Below are 24,904 nucleotides of genomic sequence, written 5' to 3'. Positions count from 1 at the left end.
TGTAACTTCATAGCTTTGGGAAGGGTTTTTTTCCGTTTAGTCATCTTTTTCAAAGTCTAATTAAACCATTTAAGATCAGCACTATAGAAACTTGATGGCAAAGTACTTAAGGGAAGGATTGTATTTAATGATGGATAACTTCATTAATTTATCTCTCTTTTAAATCTCTCATTAGGTGGCTATGGAGGCTTTTACAACAGTGATGGATATGGAGGAAATTATAACTCCCAGGGGGTTGACTGGTGGGGTAACTGAGCCTGCTTTGCAGTAGGTCACCCTGCCAAACAAGCTAATATGGAAACCACATGTAACTTAGCCAGACTATACCTTGTGTAGCTTCAAGAACTCGCAGTACATTACCAGCTGTGATTCTCCACTGAAATTTTTTTTTTAAGGGAGCTCAAGGTCACAAGAAGAAATGAAAGTAACAATCAGCAGCCCTGTTCAGAAGGTGGTTTGAAGACTTCATTGCTGTAGTTTGGATTAACTCCCCTCCCGCCTACCCCCATCCCAAACTGCATTTATAATTTTGTGACTGAGGATCATTTGTTTGTTAATGTACTGTGCCTTTAACTTTAGACAACTTTTTATTTTGATGTCCTGTTGGCTCAGTAATGCTCAAGATATCAATTGTTTTGACAAAATAAATTTACTGAACTTGGGCTAAAATCAAACCTTGGCACACAGGTGTGATACAACTTAACAGGAATCATCGATTCATCCATAAATAATATAAGGAAAAACTTATGCGGTAGCCTGCATTAGGGCTTTTTGATACTTGCAGATTGGGGGAAAACAAACAACAAATAGGTCTTGAAGCATATTAATGGAATTAGTTTCTAATGTGGCAAACTGTATTAAGTTAAAGTTCTGATTTGCTCACTCTATCCTGGATAGGTATTTAGAACCTGATAGTCTTTAAGCCATTCCAGTCATGATAAGGTGATGTATGAATACATGCATACATTCAAAGCACTGTTTTCAAAGTTAATGCAAGTAAATACAGCAATTCCTCTTTCAACGTTTAGGCAGATCATTAATTAATGAGCTAGCCAAATGTGGGCATACTATTACAGGGAAAGTTTAAAGGTCTGATAACTTGAAATAGGTTTTTAGGAGAATTCATCTACTTAGACTTTTTAAATGCCTGCCATAAATGAAATTGAAATGGTAGAATGGCTGACCACAGCAATGACCAGCCCTCATTAGGGCCTTGGATGATTTTTGGTCTAATAACGCATGCTAGTGTTGATGTTTTTTGGTCAAGAGGGTATGAACAGGAAGAATTAAATGCAGCAGGCTTTATTTTAAATGCCGATTCACATTACTCTGTTCAAGCTGCGTTGAGATGTTAAACTGGCTTACTATAGACTTTGTAAAATGGCTCCAGAAGAGTAACAAACTGAAATCTTTGAGATCACACAGGTTGGAAATATGTACATAACTGCACAAGGTGTCAATTCTGCTCTACAGTGCAGTTTTAGTCAGTTTTAGTTGCATAGGTTTCCATTGTATTTATAGTCTGTTTATGCTAAATCTGGCCAAAGATGAGCATTGTCCACCACTAAAATGCCTCTGCCACTTTGAATTCTGTGCTAATTTTGTGGCCAGAATGCAGTGATGAAAACGCTCCATCTTTTTACAGTGGCATAGGAAGACGGCAAAAATTTCCTAAAGTGCAATAGATTTTCAAGTGTATTGTGCCTTGTTCTAAAACTTTTATTAAGTAGGTGCACTTGACAGTATTGAGGTCATTTGTTATGGTGCTATTTCAATTAGTCTAGGTTTAGGCCCTTGTACATTTTGCCCATAACTTTTTACAAAGTGCTTCTTTTATTGCACATTCAGATAATTTTATATATATGTCTTGTGTGCGTGTCCTTAAACTTCCAATCTTACTTTGTCTCTTGGAGATTGTTGAACGCAGCTTGTCTAGGAAGGGGATGGGACTAGATTCTAAAATTTATTTGGGACCATGGGAATGATAGTTGAGAAGAAAACTATTTGCACACGACAGATTTCTAGATACTTTTTGCTGCTAGTTTTATGTAATATTTATTGAACATTTTGACAAATATTTATTTTTGTAAGCCTAAAAGTGATTCTTTGAAAGTTTAAAGAAACTTGACCAAAAGACAGTACAAAAACACTGGCACTTGAATGTTGAATGTCACCGTATGCGTGAAATTATATATTTCGGGGTAGTGTGAGCTTTTAATGTTAAGTCATATTAAACTCTTAAGTCAAATTAAGCAGACCCGGCGTTGGCAGTGTAGCCATAACTTTCTGATGTTAGTAAAAACAAAATTGGCGACTTGAAATTAAATCATGCCAAGGTTTTGATACACTTGTCTTAAGATATTAATGAAACACTTCAAAACACTGATGTGAAGTGTCCAGAATCTCAGATGTTTGTTGTGTGAATTTTGTTTAGTTGTGTGTTTTTTTTTGTTTGTTTTTTTTTCAGTGAATGTCTGGCACATTGCAATCCTCAAACATGTGGTTATCTTTGTTGTATTGGCATAATCAGTGACTTGTACATTCAGCAGTAGCATTTGAGCAAGTTTTATCAGCAAGCAATATTTTCAGTTAATAAGGTTTCAAAAATCATGTAAGGATTTAAACTTGCTGAATGTAAAGATTGAACCTCAAGTCACTGTAGCTTTAGTAATTGCTTATTGTATTAGTTTAGATGCTAGCACTGCATGTGCTGTGCATATTCTGATTTTATTAAAATAAAAAGTTGAACTGCACAGTCTCCTTTGTTGTTGTCAATTGTGGTTTATTTTCAGAGGTGAAAATAAAGTGCTCTTGCCTGAAAAATTGTAAAATGTTATTTTTTTGGTTGTCATCCAGTGCTGTTTTTTGAGATGCCTCTTGGATAAGTATTTGCAATGAAAGATACATAAGTATTTGCAATGAAAGATGAAGATGTTAGCTTGAAATACAGTGAAACAATTTTTGTAATAGATGGAAATCTAAAAGGCCCTTACTGATGTACAGCATGTACTAGAAATTGGCTTATACTGCTAAAAATTTTACATGGGTGAGAGTCTCACCGTTCTTCAAAGTATCCGATATGAAGGATGGTTGAACAGTGGAAGAATGAGCAGGATAAAAGTCAAGTGTGTCAGTAGTCCAAGTAATGGTAAGTATGTACTTAGGGAGGGAATCAAGAATGTATTTGGGCCAGGTGTGATGATGGCATGGTCCTATGGTGAGTGCTAGCTTACTCGGAACCTGAGGGGCAGGAGGATTGCTGGAGCCCAGGAGTTAAAGTCCAGCCTGGGCAACATATAGCAAGACCTTACCTCTAAAAAGAAAAGAAAACAGGTAATAGACATCTATGCTTACCATACACACTGCTGCAACAGGCTGCTACCTCAAGTGCGTAGGTGTTTGATTAGATTGTCGTACTAGCAGTTTGGTATGTTTCAACCTCTAAGGAATATGTGTATTCAGCTTTTGTTTCACTGTAGTTGAAGGTTTGCAGTATGATTAAGAATTTTTTGCACTGTAAGGAAATACGGTTCTGGATAGTTAACCTTTGTCCAGTCATGAACTCAAGCCTAAGTTTTTGGAGCAGAATTTTGAAACATGGTCGTGTGTATTTTGAAGATAGAAAAGATGATCATACTTCGGTCTCAATTTAGTCAAACATGGAAAGGTTTAGGATGGCTAGATTGAATAGTCGATGGCTGAAAATGACTCGTGGAGTGAAGTTGGATGCTAAAGAAGAGTTCAAGTTCCCCTTCATGTGAATGATGAGGAGTGAACATGACAATCTGCTTGGGGGAACTGCCAGAATTTGAGATTATTTCTAGTCTAGCATGGTTAGGATTATGGTGACAAATTCAGTACGTTTATATACTACATTAATCTGGTTTAATTACACTTAAATGCAGTTGTCACTCCTGTGCACTGTTTGTGTTTCCTGGATTCTTGGCTGAATTTCAAGATTTTAAAAATGGCTTTATAGGAGCTATGTCTAACCTTCATGCTTAAAATGTTTCCCTTGCTCCTATGCTCTAAGTGACCTGCTTGAATGGCCACAGGCTTGCTCTTTGGAGCTCAGTGACTTAATACATTGTTGATAGGGCTTCACTACTCCCAGAATACAGAGGTATCTACTTACTGTAGGTACAGGGCATTGAAAGTTATAAGACTATCTTTGGGTTTCGCTTTCTTCTGTTCCATTCTATTTTTAATACAATTATGGGTATATTTAAACCTGCTTTGTTGCTTCGTGTCATTTCAGCTTATGATCTATTTTTCAGCATGTTTAGTGTCATTGTTTCTAATGTGGCTGTCCCTTCTATAATGACTACTCTTTAATTTCTTTTTTTTTTTTTTTTGAGATGGAGTCTCGCTCTGTTGCCCAGGCTGGAGTGTAGTGGCATGATCTTGGCTCACTGCAAGCTCCGCCTCCCGGGTTCACGCCATTCTCCTGCCTCAGCCTCCCTAGTAGCTGGGACTACAGGGGCCCGCCACCACACCTGGCTAATTTTTTGTATTAGTAGAGACAGGGTTTCATCGATTTAGCCAGGATGGTCTCGATCTGACCTCGCGATCTGCCCACCTTGGCCTCCCAAAGTGCTGGGATTACAGGCGTGAGCCACCGCGTCCAGCCTAATTTTCTCATTCTTCATTGATTTCTTTTTCCTCTGAGTTTTCTCTGCATACACCTGACTGGGTTTTCTTTAGGATAATTCTGAGACAGGACTTTTTTGACAAAGCACTGTTTAGTTATATTATGAAAGGGTATTTTGTGACTTGGAAAGATGTTTATTATGGGAGAAAACAAAACGGACCAATACGATTTAAGAGCAGGAAATAGGTGTCTCAAAACGAGATAAAGTCAGCAATTCCACTCTTAGGAGGATTCTACCCAGGAAAAATGAAAATGCTAAGTATGTGAATGTTTTGTAGCATTATTCATGGTAACCAAAAAGTGGAAACAAAAATGTCCGTCAACTGGCAAATGGACAAACTAAATATATACATAAAATGAGGCACTGGTAATATCTCCTCTCTAGGGGACCAGCCACATCTCCAATTGCCTCCCCCCTCTTCAAAGGATCATTAGGCAGGCTATCAGTACGTGACACATCTATATTCTAAGGCATTCTGTGGCTGTATTTCTGGTTTTTGTCCTTTACTGTGTGAAGCAGATAAATCATGGTTTATTGGGTATTTACTGTCTTCCTTGTTACATTGAAGATGTTTCATTTTTCGAGAGAAGTAAAGCGCCTCCTATCTTTCGCTGGAAATCCTCCATTCACTTCCTTTTCCACTCATTCTATTCACAACAGCCCATCTCATTTACCTAACAGTCAACATTAGTGGTGTGCAGAATGGTCCCTGAACCTCTCCTCCAGACCTCAATCACCTGATGGGATCTTTTAGTGCAAGGCGAGGGTTGACTTAGGGTGCAATCAAAAACCTGATTTGTTGTCTGAGTATTGGCACTGGGAGATGTAGTGATTAATATAGATTAGTCTTTCCTCTCTTGGAACCTAGCCATTTTCCTTTTGTGTTTCTCCAACTTGGTGTTGCAACATAAAGTACCTGGGAAATGATTCTAGGGCAACTCTCCTATCAGGATCCTCCACCTCTGGGGTTTTCTCAGGAATCTGTGGTTTTGGTTTTGGTTTTTGCCTGTGTTTTTATTCCTAAAGCTCCCCAGGCAATTCTGATACAGCAGGCTTAGGTGTGGAGTCCACTGTTCTCTCCCCTTCTTTTTGTCATCTGTTTCAAACTTAGCATTGCCGTGATCATGTTTCTGGTTCTTCATGGTGGAAGCATCTCGATATTCCAAATTAAAACACTGCAAACAAATTAATGGCATTCTATTACGTGGCCCCTATGGTGTGGTTCTAATCTACCATTGCAGCTTTAACTTGCTTCCCAGATCTTATCCTGTAGCTGAATGTCATGCTACTGTCTATACAAATCCTGTGCTTCTGCCTCTGCCTTAGTTTTTGCTCACCATGTTCCTTTTAACTAGAATTGGAGCTAAATTAATGTTTTAAAATATTATATATTGTATTCAGAATATTAAGCTGCTGGCTGGGCATGGTGGCTCACAGCTGTGATCCCAGCACTTTGGGAGGTGGGTGGATTGCCTGAGGTCAGGAGTTCAAGACCAGCCTGGCCAACATGGTGAAACTCCGTCTCTACTAAAAATACAAAAAAAAATTAGCTGGGCATGGTGGCAAGCGCTTATAGTCTCAGCTATTTGGGAGGCTGAGGCAGGAGAATCACTTGAACTTGGGATGTGGAGGTTGCAGTGAGCCAAGTTTGTGCCACTGTACTCCAGTGTGGGCAACAGAGTGAGGTTCCATCTCAAAAAAAGAAAAGTCTCTATACACACACACACACACACATATATGTATATATAAAGCTGCCATTTACAATTACTAGTGACGGAGAACATACTTGCTCTGGTGGGTAGAGAAAAAAGTAGGTTACATCTCAGTGTGTAGAATGATCTTTTTTTTTTTTTTTTTTTGGACTGAGTCTGACTCTGTGGCCCAGGCTGGAGTGCAGTGGCGGATCTCAGCTCACTGCAAGCTCCGCCTCGGGTTTCACGCCATTCTCCTGCCTCAGCCTCGGGTAGCTGGGACCACGAAGCCCACCACCTCGCTTGACTAGTTTTTTGTATTTTTTAGTAGAGAGGCGGGGGTTTCACCGTGTGTTAGCCAGGATGGTCTCGATCTCCTGACCTTGTGATCCGCCCATCTCCAGCCTCCCAAAGTGCTTGCTGGGATTACAGGCTTGAGCCACAGCCCGGCTAGGGAATGATCTTAAGTATTTTGAAAATACATAGAAGACCAGAAGGAAACCTGCTAAAATATTAATAATTTTTGCTTCTGGTTGAAATTATAAGATTTTCATAACAACATCTTTTCCTGAGAAAGTACATACCATTAAAGTATTTTCTTTTTTTTTTTTGGGTGGTCTTGCTCTGTTCGCGCCAGGCTGGAGTGCAGTGGCCAGATCTCCGGCTCGCAAGCTCCGCCTCCCAGGTTCGCCATTCTCCTGCCTCAGCCTCCCCAGTAGCTGGGACTACAGGCACCCACCACCTCGCCGGGTAGATTTTTTGTATTTTTAGTAGGGGCGGGGTTTCACCGTGTTGGCCAGGATAGTCTTGATCTCCTGACCTCGTGATCCGCCCGTCTCGGCCTCTAAAGTGCTGGGATTACAGGCTTGAGCCACCGTGCCCGGCCAATTAAAATTATTTTCTAATAAAGCGGTATATAGATTCACAGGAAGTTGCAAAAACAGCACAAGAGGTTCCACTGTACCTTCACCCAAGTTTCCCCAATGGTAACATCGGCATACTGTGGTATGAAACCAGAAATTGCCATTGGTACAATTCTGAACTTGCTGTTCCAATTTCTGGTTTTACTCATTTGTATGCACTCATGTGCGGATTCTGTGCAGTTTTATCATATGTGTAGATTTGTGTAACCTCCACAGAAAGGTTCCATCATGACAATGATCTCCCTTGTGCTACTTCTTTTTAATTTTTTATTTTTTATTTATTTATTTTGAGGCGGAGTCTTGCTCTGTCGCCCGGGCTGGAGTGCAGTGGCTGGATCTCAGCTCACTGCAAGCTCATGCACTCCACGAGGAGTTCACGCCATTCTCCTGCCTCAGCCTCCCGAGTAGCTGGGACTGCGGCGTCCGCCCTTCGCCTAGCTAGTTTTGTTATTTTTTAGTAGAGGCGGGGTTTCACCATGGTAGCCAGGATGGTCTCGATCTCCTGACAGTCCACCCGTCTCGGCCTCCCAAAGTGCTGGGATTACAGGCTTGAGCCACAGCGCCCGGACCTTTTTATTTTTTGAGACAGGGTTGCCCAGGCTGGTGTGACCATGGCTCACAGCAGCCTCGACCTCCTGTGCTCAAGTAATCCTCCCACCTCAGCCTCCTGAGTAGCTGGGACTACAGGCATGTGCCACCACCCCTGCCTAATTTTTAAATTATTTGTAGAGATGGGATCCCACTATGTTGCCCAGGCTGGTCTTGAACTGGGCTCCTCAGTGATCCTCCTGCCTCGGCCTCCCAAAATGCTGGGATTACATGTCGTCCACAGTGCCAGCCTGCTACTGCATGCTTTTTAAATCCTATCAGCCCCCTTCCTGCTTCCCTAACCTGTCCCTAACCCCTGACAACTTTGTCTGTTTAACATCTCTAAAATGTAACTTAAAGATTGTTACATAAATGCAGTACGTGACCTTTTGAGACTAGGTTATTTTGACTCCTGATCCAAAATATTTTTTTGAGATGGAGTCTCACTCCTTGCCCAGGCAGCAATATTACGTAGAAGTGGCCTATCATGGCTCACTGCAGCCTTGATCTGCAATGACTGCTCCTCCCACCCCAGCCTCCTGAGTAATTGGGACCACAGGTGTGTACCAACATGCCCGGCTAATTTTTTTTTTTTTTTTTTTTTTTTTTTTAAAGAGATGTGGTCTCCACTTTATATGTTTGCCCAGAGCCGAGTCTTGAATTTCTAGATGAAGTGATCCTCACATCTCACCAGCAGCACTCTCAAAGTGCTGGGATTACAGTATGAGCCACCATACCAGGCCTGTCAGTATTGCCGCAATTTTGGCCGTTCTAGTGGTGTAAAGTAATAATCTCGTGTCTTTTTTAGAGGCGGTCTCGGCGCTGTGTCACCCGGGCTGGAGTGCAGTGGCGCGATCACCGGCTCACTGCAAACTCCGTACCTCCCAGGTTCCGCCATTCTCCTGCCTCAGCCTCCGGTAGCTGGGACTACAGGCCAGCCACCCGCGCCCGGCTAGTTTTTGCTGTATTTTAGGCCAGAGATGAGGTTTCACCATGTTAGCGGATGGTCTCGATCTCCTGACCTGTACAGTCACCCGCCTCGGCCTCCCAAAGTGCTGGGATTACAGGCTTGAGCCACCGCGCCCGGCCCATATCTCATTGTCTTAATTTCCATTTCTCTAATGGCTGGTGATGTTGAACATCTTTTCATATGCTTATTTGCCATCCTTGTATTCTCTTTGGTAAAATATATATCTATGTCTTTTGCTCATTTTTAAATTGATAGTTTTTTACTGTTGAGTTTTGAGAGTTCTTTATTCTAAGTACAAGTCTTTGTCAATTTGCAAATATTTTCTCTCAATCTAACTCGTCTTTTCATCTTAACAAGGTCTTTTGCAGAGCAAATACTTTTAATTGCTCTCAAACATTTAAAAGTTTGATGTAGTCCAGTTTGTCAGTTTTTTGTTTGTTTGTTTGTTTGTTTTGAGACAATGTCTCATTCTGTCACCCAGGCTGAAGTGCAGTGGTGTGATCTTGGCTCACTGCAACCTCTGCCTCCCAGGTTCAAGCCATTCTCGTGCCTCAGCCTCCCAAGTATCTGGGATTATAGGTGCCCACCAGCACGCCCGGCTAATGGCTAATTTTTGTATTTTTAGTAGAGATGGGGTTTCACCATGTTGACCAGGTTGGTCTCAAACTCCTGACCTCAGGTAATCCACCTGCCTTGGCCTCCCAAAGTGCTGGGATTACAGGCATGAGCCACCTCGCCTGGCCAGTATTTCTTTCTTTTTTTTTTTGAGATGGAGTCTTGCTCTGTTGCCCAGGCTGGAGTGTAGTGGCACAATCTTGGCTCACTGCAACCTGTACCTCCTGGGTTCAAGCGATTCCCCTGCCTCAGCCTCCCAAGTAGCTTGGATTACAGGTGTGCACCACCACACCCAGATAATTTTTGTATTTTTAGTAGAGACAGGGTTTCGCCATGTGGGCCAGGCTGGTCTTGAACCCCTGACCTGAGGTGATCCATCCACCTCGGCCTCCCAAAGTGCTGGGATTATAAGCGTGAGTCACTGCGTCTGGCCGCAATTATTTTTATCTATATAGTAAGTCTTAAAATTGGGTAGGAGTGATTCCTCTCACTTTATTATAGTTTTGCTAAAGTAATTTAGCTCTTCTAGTTCCTTTGCCTTTCCACATAAATTTTAGAATAAGCTTTTTTTCTACAAAAAAACTTGCTGGGATTCTGATGGTAATGCTGCTAAACCTATAGATCAGTTTTGAGGAGAATCGATATCTTTACTATGTTGGGTTCAAAACTTTTTGTTTTTTATTTATTTTTATTTTTTTGAGACAAGGTCCAGTCTTGCTCTGTCACTGGGCTCAAGCAATCCTCCTACATTAGCCTCCTGCATAGCTGGGACTACAGGCACACACCACTACGCCTGGCTAATTTTTGTATTTTTATTTTTAGCAGAGACAAGGTCTCGCTATGTTGCCCAGGCTGGTCTCCAATGCCTGAGCTCAGGCTATCCTACAACCTCAGCCGCCCAAAGTGCTGGGATTACGGGCATGAGCCACTGCGTCCAGCCTAAACTTATTTTTATGTTGTGAACTTAGAATAGCCAACCAACAGTAAAGATTACCTAGTGCTTCCTAACATGAGATTCTCCTATTTGTTCATCCTAGGATCGTGCTCCTCTGTGGAGCAAGTGCCTCTATGAAAAGCCACATTTTGTGAAGAAAGTGCATGCAGGAATATTCAGGAGTCCAGCGTGTAGTCATGGCAGCCTTAGGTATTTGAGAACGACCGACCCTCCTGCTGAAGACAACCATAACTCATGCAGGCATGAGTCTGTAAGCATTCTTAGTCTGTAAGCACCTTTTGGAAGGTTTCCTATCTGGGACAGAGAGAGACGCTTTCTAGTAGTCAATTAGTAAGTTAATAACTGCCTGGGCAGAAAATGCAGTATTCAGCTAATCCCAAACTTGGAAGGAATTTTCTACCTTTTCAATTTCATCTTCTTAAAACTCATCATTTTGAGAGTACTTTGGAGTTACTTGAATATTAATTCTCAGCATGCATTCAACTTAATTACCTTAATGTCCCAGGATTTTAATAACGCTTAAAATTTCCATGTCAGTTTTCATCAGGGAACCTTGTCCTTGAATGCTGCTGCTGTGACTTCCTGTAGAAGTTCTTTAATTGGAACACACTTGGGCAGAGCCTTCCCTTTCATATGGAGCACAGAAGCAGCTGCCATGCTCAATTTGCAGTCCTCTTTATTGCACAGGGATTTTTTTTTTTTTTTTTTTTTTTGAGATGGAGTTTCCCTCTTGTCGCCTAGGCTGGAGTACAGTGGCGCCATCTTGGCTCACTGCAACCTCCGCCTCCCAGGTTCAAGCAATTCTCCTTCCTCAGCCTCCTAAGTAGCTGGGATTACAGGTGCCCGACACCACTCCTGGCTAATTTTTGTAGAGACGGGGTTTCACCATGTTGGCCAGGATGGTCTCGAACTGACCTCAAGTAATACACCCACCTCAGCCTTTCAAAGTGCTAGGATTACAGGCGTGAGCAACTGTGCCCAGCCTATACAGGAATTTTGAAGAAATCTACAGTGTTAACAGAACCCGTGGTATAAATTTATCCCAGGTATCAGTGTCACAAATATGCTTTGCGTCTAAGAAACGTGTTTTCTTAGAAGCAACACTGGGAAAACTATGTGATTTCACTTTTGCCCACCACAGGAATGAAGTCTTACTGCATTTATTTTATTTTATTTTATTTTATTTATTTTTTTTTTTTTTGAGGTGAGTCTCGGCTCTGTCGCCAGGCTGGAGTGCAGTGGCGGATCTCAGCTGCTGCAAGCTCCACCTCGAGGTTCCGCGCCATTCTCCTGCACCTCCCAGCCTCCCAGTGGCACGGGACTACAGGCACCCGCCACCTAGCCCGGCTAGTTTTTGTATTTTTAGTAGGGTGGGGTTCTGTGGCGGATGGTCTGATCTCCTGACCTTGTGAATCCGCCCGTCTCGGCCTCCCAGGTACTGGGATTACAGGTTTGAGCCGCAGCGCCCGGCCTTGTCTTACTGCATTTGTGCTTAACACCCATGGTTGAATCTTTTTTACTTATTTTCTTTTTATCCAACCTTTTTCATTTTTCTTTTTTTTTTTTTTTTTTTTTTTTTTTTGAGGCGGAATACCGGCTCTATCGCCAAGGCTGGAGTGCAGTGGCAGGATCTCAGCTCCTGCAAGCTCCGCCTCCCGGGTTCTCCATTCTCCTGCCTCAGCCTCCCGAGTAGCTGGGACTACAGGCTCCGCCACCTCGCCCGGCTAGTTTTAGTATTTTCCAGTAGAGCCAGGGGTTTCACCCGTGTTAGCCAGGTCTCACGATCTCTGACACCATTGATCCGCCGATCTCGGCCTCCCAAAGTGCTGGGATTACAGGCAGGCCACGGCGCCCGGCCCAAGCCTTTTCATTTTCTTGCATGGACATCTGAAAGTTACCTCCAGGCCGAGCGTGGTGGCTCATGCCTGCAATCCCAGCACTTTGGGAGGTGGGCATATTACCTGAGGTCAGGAGCTTGAGACCAGCCTGGCCAACATGATAGAAACCTCTACCAAAAATACAAAATTAGTGGGGCCTGGTGGTGCACACCTGTAATTCCAGCTATTTGGGAAGCTGAGGCAGGAGAATTGCTTGAACCCAGGAGGCAGAGGTTGCAGTGAGCCAAGATGGTGCCACTGCACTTCAGCCTGGGCGACAGAGTAAGACTCCGTCTCAGAAAAAAAAAAAAGTGAGCCAAGATCATGCCATCGAGACAGAGCACCTGGGCGACACAGCGAGTCTCCATCTCTCTCTTTTTTGTTTTTTCTTTTGAGGCGGAGTCTCACTCTGTTGCCCAGGCTGGAGTGCAGTGGCGCAATTTGGGCTCACTGCACCCTCTGCCTCCTGGGTTCAAGTGATTCTCCCGCCTCAGCCTCCTGAGTAGCTGGGATTACAGACATGCACCACCATGCCTGGCTAATTGAGACTCCATCTCAAAAAATAAAAAAAAAGAAAGAAAGAAAAAGTGTACTGTTTTGGTTTTTTACCAAGCAAGAAGGAATATTTTGAGACAGGAGAATTTAGATTTAATGGTGATAATAAAAAGAAGAATGGGAGGAGGGTGAGTCTTACCTAAAGTTTGGCAGCAGAGTAACCCAGGTCATCCTATTCATTTCCTGCTTCGGAGGAGTTGGGATACAACTCTTAGGTTTTATCTCATTCTACAGGGAGGTGGGGTTTTATCTTTCTGAATTGTTTTAGAAACAATTGTTTTATCTTCCTTACAGAAGCGCATCAAGACTGGATGGTTCCTATGACTGTATTCTCTACTAAGGTAGATAAAATAACTAATGAATAGTAGTGTCAATAGAGTGGACACAGCTATAGACTTACTATGTCTTAATGATTAAGCAGTCAAAATAAAGGTGTTGCAAGATGTGTTAAGTACTAGAAGACAAGTACGTATTTTGGAAATAGCTCTGTTTAAAACCCCAAGAGAGGAAGTAGTGTCACTCCAGCCATATGTGTGCCTTTTCTTCCCTTAGAAGCTTTCAATTTTCAGCTGGGCATGGTGGCTCACACTTGTAATCCCAACACTTTGGGAGGCCGAGGTGGGCAGATCACCTGAGGTCCGGAGTTCAAGACCAGCCTGGCCAATATGGTGAAACCCCCGTCTCTACTGAAAATACAAAAATTAGCTGGGCATGGTGGTGCATGCCTGTAATCCCAGCTACTTGGGAGGCTGAGGCAGGAGAATCGCTTGAACCCGGAAGGCAGAGGTTGCAGTGAGCTGAGACCATGCCATTGTATTCCAGCCTGGGCGGCAGAGTAAAACTCTGTCTCAAAAAAAAAAAAAAAAAAAAAAGAAGCTTTCTGTTTCTTCCTAGTGGAGGAGGTATGGAGTGTTCCTGCAGTGGCATGATCTCAGCTCACTGCAACCTTTGTCTCCCAAGTTCAAGTGATTCTCCTGCTGCAGCCTCCCAAGTAGCTGGGATTACAAGCATGCGCCACCACACTCAGCTAATTTTTGTATTTTTAGTAGAGACAGGGGTTTCACCATGTTGGCCAGACTGGTCTTGCACTCCTGGCCTCAAGCGATCTGCCTGCCTTGGCCTCCCAAAGTGCTAGGATTACAGGCATGAGCCACCACACCCAGCCTAGTGCCTCTGTTTAAGGCCAAATCTTCTATTTGTTTCTCAGGAAACTAGCGCTTGTGCTTGTCTGTCATCTATTCACGCATCATCTCTATTTCCCACTCTCCTGGCTCACTCCCTTAATATCACCCATCTTTTTTTTGGTTGGGGGCACAGTTGAGGCACAGAGTGTCACTCTGTCACCCAGGCTGGAGTGCAGTAGCACCATCACGGCTCACTGTAGCCTTGACCTCCTGGGCTCAAACAATCCTCCCACCTCAGCCTCCCAAACTGTTGGAATTACAGGCATGAGCCACGGTGCTCGGCCCAATATCATCCATCAAGCCCTCTTGATCTCATGTCCCTCTGCAGCTTGCTGCTCTGTTTTTTTTTTGTACTGCCCCCTGCTTCCTGCAAGACCTCAAATCCACTGTGTCTACTTCCTTGCCTTATTTTTATTCTACTGTAATCAGCTTTTGTCATCCCAATGAAGTGGCTCCTATTAAAGTCACAGTCGGCTGGGCATGGTGGCTCATGCCTGTAATCCCAGCACTTTGGGAGGCCAACGTGGGTGGGTCACGAGGTCAGGAGATCAAGAATATCCTGGCCAACATGGTGAAACCCTGTCTCTATTAAAAATACAAAAAATTAACTGGGCTTGGTGGCTGGCACCTATAATCCCAGCTACTCGGGAGGCTGAGGCAGGAGAATCGCTTGAACCCGGGAGGTGGAGTTGCGGTGAGCTGAGATCGTGCCACTGCACTCCAGCCTGGCAACAGAGTGAGATTCTGTCTCAAAAAAATAAAATAAAAAAAAGTCATAGTCACCTATTCTTTGTCGTTATACTAGGTCTTTCAGCAGCACTGTACACTTAGCACATCCTCATGGACACGCTTTAGTCCCTAGGTTTCCATGCGCGCACACTTCTTGGTTCTCCTCCTCTTTGGCCTCTCATGCCTGGCCCTCTTCCTCCTCACAACCCAAATATTAGACAATATATCACAAACAAATATTAGAGACCCTCGGGGTTCAGTTACTGACCAGCCTCTCTGACTCTAGTCTCTCCCTAAGTGCCTTCACCCATCTTTGTGGCTTTGGATATCATCTCTTTTAATGATTTAATGTTTTTTTTTCTTTTCTTATTTTTTTAAATTTTTTTTTTTTTTTTGGAAACAGAGCCTTGCTCTGTTGCCCAGGCTGGAGTGCAGTGGTGAGATCTCGGCTCGCTGCAACTTCCGCCTTCCAGGTTCAAGAGATTCTCCTGCCTCAGCCTCCTGAGTAGTGGGGATTACAGGCATGAGCCACCATGCCCGGCTGATTTTGTATTTTTAGTAGAGATGGAATTTCACCATGTTAGCCAGGCTGGTCTTGAACTCCTGACCTCGTGATCCACCCACCTCAGGCTCCCAAAGTGTTGGGATTATAGGCATGAGCCATCACACCCGGCCAGATGCATATTTCATGTGGAGTTTATTCCTAGGTATTTTATTTTTTATTTTTATTTTTGAGACAGAGTCTCGCTCTGTTGCCAGGCTGGAGTACAGTGGCATGATCTTGGCTCACTACAACCTCCACCTCCCAGGTTCAAGCGATTCTCCTGTCTCAGCCTCCCGAGTAGCTGGGACTACAGGCACACATCACCATGCCCAGCTAGGTCTTTTATATTTTTAGTAGAGATGGAGTTTCACCATGTTGGTCAGGCTGGTCTTGAACTCCTGACCTCAGGCGATCCACTCGCATCGGCCTCCCAAAGTGCTGGGATTACAGGCATGAGCTACTGCGCCTGGCCTTTCCTAGGTATTTTATCTTATTCGTTGTCATTATAAATGAAGTATGTTCCATTGTATTTTCTAACTGGTAATTGTATATGTGAAAATAATTGATTTCTGGTGTATTTTATTTTTTGCTACCTTACTGTAAGAATTTTCATATTAGGCCGGGTGTAGTAGCTCATGCCTGTAATCCTAGCACTTTGGGAGGCTGAGGCAGGCGGATCACGAGGTCAGGAGATCGAGACCAGCCTGGCCAATATGGTGAAACCCCATCTCTACTAAAAAAATAAAATAAAATAAATACAAAAATTAGCCAGGCGTGGTGGCGCGCACCTATAGTCTCAGCTACTCAGGAGGCTGAGGCAGAAGAATTGCTTGAACTCAGAGGCAGAGGTTGCAGTGAGCCAAGATCGTGCCACTACACTCCAGCCTGGGCAACAGAGTGAGACACCGTCTCAAAAATAAATAAATAAATAGATAAATAATTTTCATATTGTTTATAGTAGTTTCTCAGTTACTTCTCTTGGCTTTTCCAGGTTCACAATTATATCACCTGCAAATAATGATAGTTTTACTTACTCCTCTTCAATTCTTAGACTGCTACTTTATTTTCTCTCATCTGATTGTTTTGGTTAGTATCACCAGTACAATGTTAAATAATAATGGTGAATTCTTCTGGTGTTTCCCCATTTAGGCATGATGCTGGAATAATGTTAAAAATGTTAAGAGGAGGCCAGGCAAGGTAGCTCATGCCTGTAATCCCAGCATTTTGGGAGGCCAAGGTGGGCAGATCACTTGAGGTCAGGAGTTCAAGGCCTAGCCAACATGGTGAAACTCTGTCTCTACTAAAATTACAAAAATTAGCCAGGTATGGCGGCTTGCGCCTGTAATCCCAGTTACTCGGGAGGCTGAGGTGGGAAGATCTCTTGAACCCAGGAGGTGGAGGCTGCAGTGAGCTAAAATCGTGTCACTGCACTCCAGCCAGGACAACAGAGAGAGACTCCATCTCAAAAAAAAAAATCTTATGAGTATCTCTTCATGTTTTTAGTTTTTATTAAGAATAGGAATTGGGCTGGGCTTGGTGGCTCATGACTGTAATCCCAGCACTTTGGGAAGCTGAGGGGGGCAGATCACCTGAGGTCGGGAGGTCGAGACTAGCCTGATCAACATGGAGAAACCTGGTCTCTACTAAAAATACAAAATTAGCTAGGCATGGTGGTGCATGCCTGTAATCCCAGCTATTTGGGAGTCTGAGCCAGGAGAATCGCTTGAACCTGGGAGGCGGAGATTGCAGTGAGCCAAGATCATGCCATTGCACTCTAGCCTGCGCAACAAGAGCAAAACTCCATCGCAAAAAAAAAAAAAAAAAAAAAAAAAGGAATTTAGGCCAGTAGCTCATGCCTGTAATTCCAACACTTTTCAAGGCCAAGGTGGGCAGAACACTTGAGGTCAGGAGTTTGAGACAATCCTGGCTAACATGGTGAAACCCTATCTCTACTAAAAATATAAAAATCAGCCGGGTGTGGTGGTGCACACTTGTAATCCCAGCTACTTGGGAGGCTGAGGTGGGAGGATCTCTTGAACCCGGGAGGTGGAGGCTGCTATGAGCCAAGATCCAGACACTGCACTCCAGCCTGGGTGACAGAGTGAGACTCTGTCTCAAAACAAGACAAAACAAAGCAAAAGCAAGCAAACAAATAATAGGAATTTAATTTGTCACATGTCTTTCAGTCTTTATGGAGATAGTTTTATTTTTTTCCTTTCTAGATTTATTAATATACTTAAGTATTTTCTTTTTCTTTTTTCTTTTTTTTCAGACAGAGTCTTACTCTGTCGCCCAGGCTGGAGTGCAGTGGCGCGATCTCGGCTCACTGCAACCTCCGCCTTCCAGGTTCAAGTGATTCTCCTGCCTAAGCCTCCCGAGTAGCTGGGACTACAGGTGTGCGCCACCACACCCAGCTAATTTTTTATTTTTAGTAGAGATGGGGTTTCACCATGTTGGCCAGGCTGGTGTTGAACTCCTGACCTCAGGTGATCTGCCCACCTCGGCCTCCCAACATGCTGGGATTACAGGCATGAGCCACCATGCCCGGCCTACTTAAGTATTTTCATAGATTATCTAATGTTCAAATAATGCAATATTCCTCAGCATCTGAACAAAAGCATGGAATGGATGGTGGATAGCAAGAGATACTTGTACTTCCTCCCTCCCTTTCCCTGCCTTCTCCAGGGTTCCCCCACATCTCATTAAATGTCATCTTCTTTCACCTAGTCACTCAGGTCAAAGCTGATATAAGTCATTCCTTTTTTCTTTATCATACCACTTGTCATTGAATCTCCTAGGTTCTATCTCCACACCTGCCCACTGCATCATCACCACTGCTAAAATCCTGAGCCAAGTTAACTTCTTTTTTTTTTTTTTTTTGAGACAGAGTTTCAGTCTTGTTGCCCAGACTGGAGTGCAATGGCGCAATCTCGGCTCACTGCAACCTCCGCCTCCTGGATTTAAGCAATTCTCCTGCCTCAGCCTCCTGAGTAGCTGGGATTACAGGCGCGTGCCACCACGCCCAGCTAATTTTTGCATTGTTAGTAGAGATGGGGTTTTGCCATGTTGGCCATGCTGGTCTCAAACTCCTGACCTCAGGTGATCGGCCCGCCTTGGTCCCCCAAAGTGCTGGGATTACAGGTGTGAGCCACCATGCTGGGCCGAGCCAAGTTAACTTCTTTCCTCATCTGAGCTACTGGAACAGCCTGCTTACCTGGTCTCCCTGCCTCCATCATGACTTACTATACAAGACTCCTGCCAACCTTCCCTCATCCACTGTGCTCCTATCATACCAGCCACCTTTCAATCCTTGACCACGCCAAGTTCATCCTTTCTGCTGGAACCTCCTGTCTTCACATGGCTGTCTCCTCCTCATTCAGGACTCAACTCAAGCGTCACTTCTCCAGAGAGACTCTCCCTGACATCCCTAGCTAACTACTCTAATTATAGAGTTCCAACAAAGCGCTACAGAAAAGACATCCGTCCCCTGACAGGGCTCTGGGCTAGTCTCTTCCCTATGGGAGATGGGGCAGGAGCTGCTGAGGCTCATGATTCTTCTTTGGCCACCTCACTCCCAGATGATGAGGGACAGGTCAAGGACAGCCTGTGCTTCCACTGGCTCCTGGTCACTACATGTAGCGCACTCCAGGTAGACATGTTATTCCTGGCTCCCATATTATGAGCTCATCAGACAGCCTCCTCTGCTGTCTTCCCGCCTTGAAAGGATCTAACATGAAAGCACTTTTACTTTCTAAAAGTAAAATGCTCTCTATTCATGTGCAAGAGATTACCACCTCACTGACTGGGACCTTCAGTTAATGCCTTTATGTCTGGGCATTGCTTTCTTTGCTGTGAAGTAAGAAGAACCATACTTGCCGTATACAATTAAGAAGTGATCTATTCAGGCCGGGTGTGGTGGCTCACGCCTGTGATCCCAGCACTTTGGGAAGCCGAGGTGGGTGGATCACGAGGTCAGGAGATCGAGACCATCCTGGCTAACATGGTGAAACGCCGTCTCTACTGAAAATACAAAAAAAATTAGCCGGGCACGGTGGCGGGTGACCTGTAGTCCTGGCTACTCAGGAGTCTGAGGCAGGATAATGGCGTGAACCCAGGAGGTGGAGTTCTCAGTGAGCCGAGATCACGCCACTGCACTCCGTCTTAAAAAAAAAAAAAAAAAAAAAAAAGAAGTGATCTATTCAAAGAGTCACTTGATGACCGAGTGCAGTGGCTCACACCTATAATCCTAGCACTTTGGGAGGCTGAGGCGGGTGGATCACTTGAGGTCAGGAGTTTGAGACCAGCCTGGCCAGCATGGTGAAACCTTGTCTCTACTAAAAATACAAAAATTAGCCAGGCATGGTGGCAGGCGCCTGTAGTACCAGCTACATGGGAGGCCAAGGCAGGAGAATCACTTGAACCCAGGAGGTGGAGGTTGCAGTGAGCCGAGATTGCACCACTGCACTCTAGCCCGGGTGACAGAGAGAGACTCCATCTCACAAAAAATAGAAGAGTTGATGATTTCATGGTTCCTATGGACATATAATAGTTGACTGTCACAAAAAATATAACCCTGGCCGGGTGCGGTGGCTCAAGCCTGTAATCCCAACACTTTGAGGCCAAGGCGGGCAGATCACTTGAGGTCAGGAGTTTGAGACCAGCCTGACCAACATGGAGAAACCCGGTCTCTACTAAAAATACAAAATTAGCCAGGCGTGGTGGCACATGCCTGTAATCCCAGCTACTTGGAAGGCTGAGGCAGGAGAATCACTTGAACCCGGGAGGCAAAGGTTGCAGTAAGCCGAGATCGCACCATTGCACTCCAGCCTGGGCAACAAGAGTGAAACTCTGTCTCAAAACAAAACAAACAAAAAACCCAAACCCTGCCCCAATCCTTCCACTACTCTCCCATGGGAGGAAGCTTAGAGCCACCCTGACTGCTCTTCATTTCACCACCTCTTTCTATTAGTCAGTGACCTAAGGCTGCCTCATTGTTTCTGAGCACTGCTCATGTCAGCTGCTCTTCCGTGCTTCCTTCAGCCTAGACCCCAGAAACAGCTGCCCCTCCGCCTTCATTCTCTCACCCTTCTGTAACAGATATTCCCTTCCACTCCTTCCTTCCTAACAGAACCCCAATTTGGTTCGGGATGGCAATGTGCCTCTCTAAGAATACTTGGCTCCTTAGCCTCGCACCCCAGGAGAGACTTGCCTCCCAGTTCCGGTCAATGTAATAATGGGAGTAGGTGGGAGTCCATGGGGCAGGTGCCCCTTCCCAAACAAAGTCTCACAAAAAGAGGCTTTTGGCTCTGTTCTTTTGTCTCTCCTAGAACTTGGAGTGTGATGCCCAAAAGTGTGTGAACCAGTCTGTGACCACAAAGATGAGAACCGCACGCTGAGATTGGTGGAATGGAGACTTCAGTGAATCTACATGCAGATGACACGGTGACACCAGTGCCCAGCCTGAGCTGTTTTCTTCTGGCTCTCTTATTACATGAGAAAAATAAACCCCTATGCACTTTGGCTTCATCCCCTGGGCTGTCTATTCTTGCAACTTTGGGGCAGGTTTAAATTTTTTTCTAAATTAAAAACTGGGGCCAGGTGCAGTGGCTCATGCCTGTAATCCCAGCACTTCGGGAGGCCGAGGCAGGTGGATCGCTTGAGCCCAGGAGTTACCAATGAAATGGAATGATGTCTGAGATTTGCTTCCAAATAGAGGGGAAGTGGGTCAGGGTATAGATGAAACAGGATTGATCATAGTTGACAGTTGTTGGAGTTGGGTAATTGGTAAGTCTTTAAAAAAATATTCTCTTTGGATAAATTCCCAAGCATGTTGTGCGAACACTTGTGAGCTTGGCATTGTGTTATGAATTGATTCTTTTTTTTTTTTCTTTTTTTTTTTTTGAGAGACAGAGTCTTGTTCTGTCACCCAGGCTGCAGTGCAGTGGCTCGATCTTGGCTCACTACAACCTCCGCCTCTGGGGTTCAAGCGATTCTCCTGTCTCACCTTCCCAAGTAGCTGTGACTACAGGTGTGTACCCACATGCCCAGCTAATTTTTGTATTTTTTAGTAGAGACAGGGTTTCACAGTATGTTGGTCAGGCTGGTCTCGAACTCCTGACCTCAGGTGATCCACCTGCTTCGGCCTCCCAAAGTGCTGGGGTTACAGGTGTGAGCCACCATGCCCGGCCTTTTTTTTTTTTTGAGACAGTGTCTCGCTCTGTCACCCAAGCTGGAGTGCACTGGCATGATCTTGGCTCACTGCAACCTTTACCTCCTGGGTTCAAGCAATCCTTTCCCCTCAGCCTCCTCAGTAGCTGGGACTACAAGCGCCCACCACCATGCCTGGCTAATTTTTGTATTTTTTGTGGAGGCAGGGTCTCACTATGTTGACCAGGCTGGTCTCAAACTTCTGGGCTCAAGGGATCCTCCCACCTTTGCCTTCCAAAGTGTTGGGATTACAGGCCTGAGCCACCTGGCCCGACCTGGATCAGTTCTTCTCCACACTGCTAATGGTGCATAATTGCTATCTGCTTAAACCCCATGGTTTGTGGTTCCTGAAACACATTTGTCTTCTCCTAATGTAAATGATTTGAAAAGAAGGTAAAAGGTATGTTGGTTCCAGCCCCCTGCATAGACTAAAAGGACACAAAAGGAAAAGGATGATGTTAGTAAGAAAAGGATTACGCAGCTCAAAAAAGCTGAGCCCAGGCTCCCTTGACTTCCTGCATGGCCCCTGTGCCCTCATCAACACCCCAAAATGCTAACTCCAGTTGGCTCCATTGTCCAAGCTCCCCTCAGATGCCTGCTTCTCCTAAACTGCCTGCCGCCACCCTGATCGAGGCCCCCATCAATGCCCTCACCTTAACTGCTGCAGCAGCCTCAGAATTGGTCCAGCTGTCCTGAGGGCTCTCATATTCCATCCGTTCTCTACCCAGAAGTCAGAACCACCTTCCCAAAGGGCAAATCAGATTTATTATTCTTCTGCTAAAATAAACCCTGCAGTGTCAGTTTTTTAAAAAATGCAGAAAAAAGGCATATCACATAATTTAATTTATTTTATTATTATTATTTTTTTGAGACAGAGTCTCCCTCTGTTGCCAGGCTGGAGTGCAGTGGCGTGATCTCAGCTCACTGCAACCTCTGCCTCCAGGGTTCAAGCAATTCTCCTGCCTCAGCCTTCTGAGTAGCTGGGACTACAGGTGCGCGCCAACACGTCAGGCTAATTTTTGTATTTTTAGTAGAGACGGGGTTTCACCATGTTGCCCAGGCCGGTCTCGAACTCCTGAGCTCAGGCAATCTGCCCGCCTCGGCCTCTCAAAGTGCTGGGATTACAGGAGTGAGCCACCACGCCTGGCCTAAAAAAAAAAAAAAAAAAAAAAATTTTGAGACAGAGTCTGGCTCTGTTGCCCAGGCTGGAGTGCAGTGGTGCCATCTTAGCTCACTGCAGCCTCGATCTCCCAGGCTCAAGTGATCCTCCCACCTCAGCTTTCCAAGTAGCTGGGACTACAGGTGTGCACCACCACACTCTGCTAATTTTTTTATTTTTATTTTTAGTATTAATAGAAGCTAGGTCTTGCTGTGTTGTCCAGGCTAGTTTTGAACTCCTGGGCTCAAGTGATCCTCCCGCCTCAGCCTCCCAAAGTGCTGTGATTACAGGCATCAGCCAAGGTGCCAAGCCGATCATATAACTTATAACACAAATGCCAGCCTATTAATAACTGTCTCCCAGGCCAAGAAGCAGAGCTTTGCCAACATCCCAGAGGCCCATCAGCGAGACTTTCCTGGCTGGACACGGTGGCTAACACCTGTAATCCCACCACTTTGGGAGGCCGAGGCAGGTGGATCATTTGAGGTCAGGAGTTTGAGACCAGCATGGGCAACATGGCAAAACCCAATCTCTGCTAAAAATACAAAAATTAGCTGGGTGTTGTGATGCATGCCTGTAATCCCAGCTACTTGGGAGGCTGAGGCAGGAGATCCGCCTGAACCTGGGAGACAGAGGTTGCAGTGAGCCGAGATCGGGCCACTGCATTCCAGCCTGGGCTACAGAGAGGGACTCCATCTCAAAAAAAAAAAAAAAAAAAGATACACTTTTCTAATCTTAACCCCTTCTTCCTAGGGGCAGCCATACTCCTTCCTTGCTTTATAGTTTAATCACCCAGATACACAGCCCTAAATTTTGCTTTGCCTGTTTTTGAGCTTTCTTTATTATATAATATTCCATTTCATGAACACCACAATTTGTCTGTTTGTTTGTTTTTGAGACAGAGTCTTGCTCTGTCACCCAGGCTGGAGTGCAATGGTGCAGTCTCGGCTCACTGCAACCTCCGTCTTGAAGCGGGTTCAAGTGATTCTCCTGCCTCAGCCTCCTGGGTAGCTGCCACCATGCCCGGCTAATTTTTGTATTCTTAGTAGAGACAGGGTTTCTTTTTTTTTGGGGCCAGTCTGGCTCTATTGCCAGGCTGGGAATTTGCAGTGGCGGATGCCAGCTCCTGCAAGCTCCGCTACTCCGGGTTTACGCTATTCTCCTGCCTCAGCACTCCAGTGGCTGGACTACAGAGGCAGCCGCCACCTGCGCCCGGCTAGATTTTGTATTTTTTGTAGAGGCGGGTTCACCGTGTTAGCCAGGATGGTCTGATCTCCTGACCTTGTGATCCGCCCGTCTCGGCCTCCCAAAGTGCTGGGATTACACCGGGCGAGCGAGGCCACGCTACGGCCTGTGAAACACTCACTTCAGCATGGGGATTTGGGAAATTGTATGGCTTCAGAGTCGTTTTTGGAATGTCACAATATAGACTTTTTTTTTTTTTTTTTCTCTGAGGATGGAGTCTCGCTCTGTTACTTGAGCTAGAGTGCAGTGGTGGCGATATCTTAAACTTACTGCAACCTCTGCACTCCTGGGTTTTAAGCGATTCTCCTGCCTCAGCCTCCCGAGTAGCTGGGACTGGACATGCGCCACCATGCTCCAGCTAATCTTTGTATTTTTAGTAGAGATGTTGGCCACCGTGTTTAGCCACCATGTTGGCCAGGCTGATCTCGAACTCCTGACCTCAGGTGATCCACCTGCCTCAGCCTCCTAAAGTGCTGGGATTACAGGCATAAGGCCTTTTGCCTTGACCTTTTTTAATGAAAGGCACCCATCAGTGGTCCTCACTGTGGGTCCCGGAATGTGGTCAGGGGGCAGGTTCTGTCTTCATGCATCCCTTAGGGGTCCTGGGGCTGACTCCGCCTGTGAGGCCCCATCCTGGGGTCATGTTAAGCACTTTTTGTAGACATAAGTATTTTTTTTTTTTTTTTTTTTTTTGAGGCCAAGTCTTGCTCTGTCTCCCAGGCCTGTAGTGCAGTGGTGCGATCTCGGCTCACTGCAAGCTCCACCTCCCAGGTTCACGCCATTCTCCTGCCTCAGCCTCCTGAGTAGCTGGGACTACAGGCGCCCGCCGCCATGCCCGGCTAATTTTTTTGTATTTTTGGTATAGACGGGGTTTCACCATGTTAGCCAGGATGGTCTCAATCTCTTGACCTCATGATCCGCCCGCCTCGGCCTCCCAAAGTGCTGGGATTACAGGCGTGAGCCACCGCGTCCAGCCTTGTATTTTTATTAATAATGTAAAATCTGACCGG

At 45.0% G+C, this 24,904-nt stretch overlaps 1 protein-coding gene across 9 annotated transcripts in view; it reads left to right on the top strand.

Annotated features, from left to right (window-relative positions):
- Positions 1-20,809, top strand: part of DDX3X (DEAD-box helicase 3 X-linked) — a 36,169-nt gene extending 15,360 nt beyond the window's left edge. For 5 of the 9 annotated variants that reach the window (XM_021932562.2, XM_021932560.2, XM_021932561.2 and 2 more), the window contains one exon: positions 176-2,823. In XM_021932562.2, coding sequence (XP_021788254.1) covers positions 176-255 — 80 coding nt within the window. In that variant the 3' untranslated portion in view covers positions 256-2,823. Of the gene's footprint in view, positions 1-175; positions 2,824-10,476; positions 10,645-13,120; positions 13,168-16,274; positions 16,370-20,610 lie in introns of those variants that run through there. The other 4 variants (XM_021932558.2, XM_021932557.2, XR_002519444.2 and 1 more) reach the window with 3 other exon arrangements.
- Positions 20,810-24,904: the final 4,095 nt, after the last annotated feature.

The sequence above is a fragment of the Papio anubis genome, chromosome X (assembly GCF_008728515.1).
Source record: "Papio anubis isolate 15944 chromosome X, Panubis1.0, whole genome shotgun sequence".
Lineage (NCBI taxonomy): Eukaryota > Metazoa > Chordata > Mammalia > Primates > Cercopithecidae > Papio > Papio anubis.
This window is presented reverse-complemented; position numbering and strand designations above follow the sequence as displayed.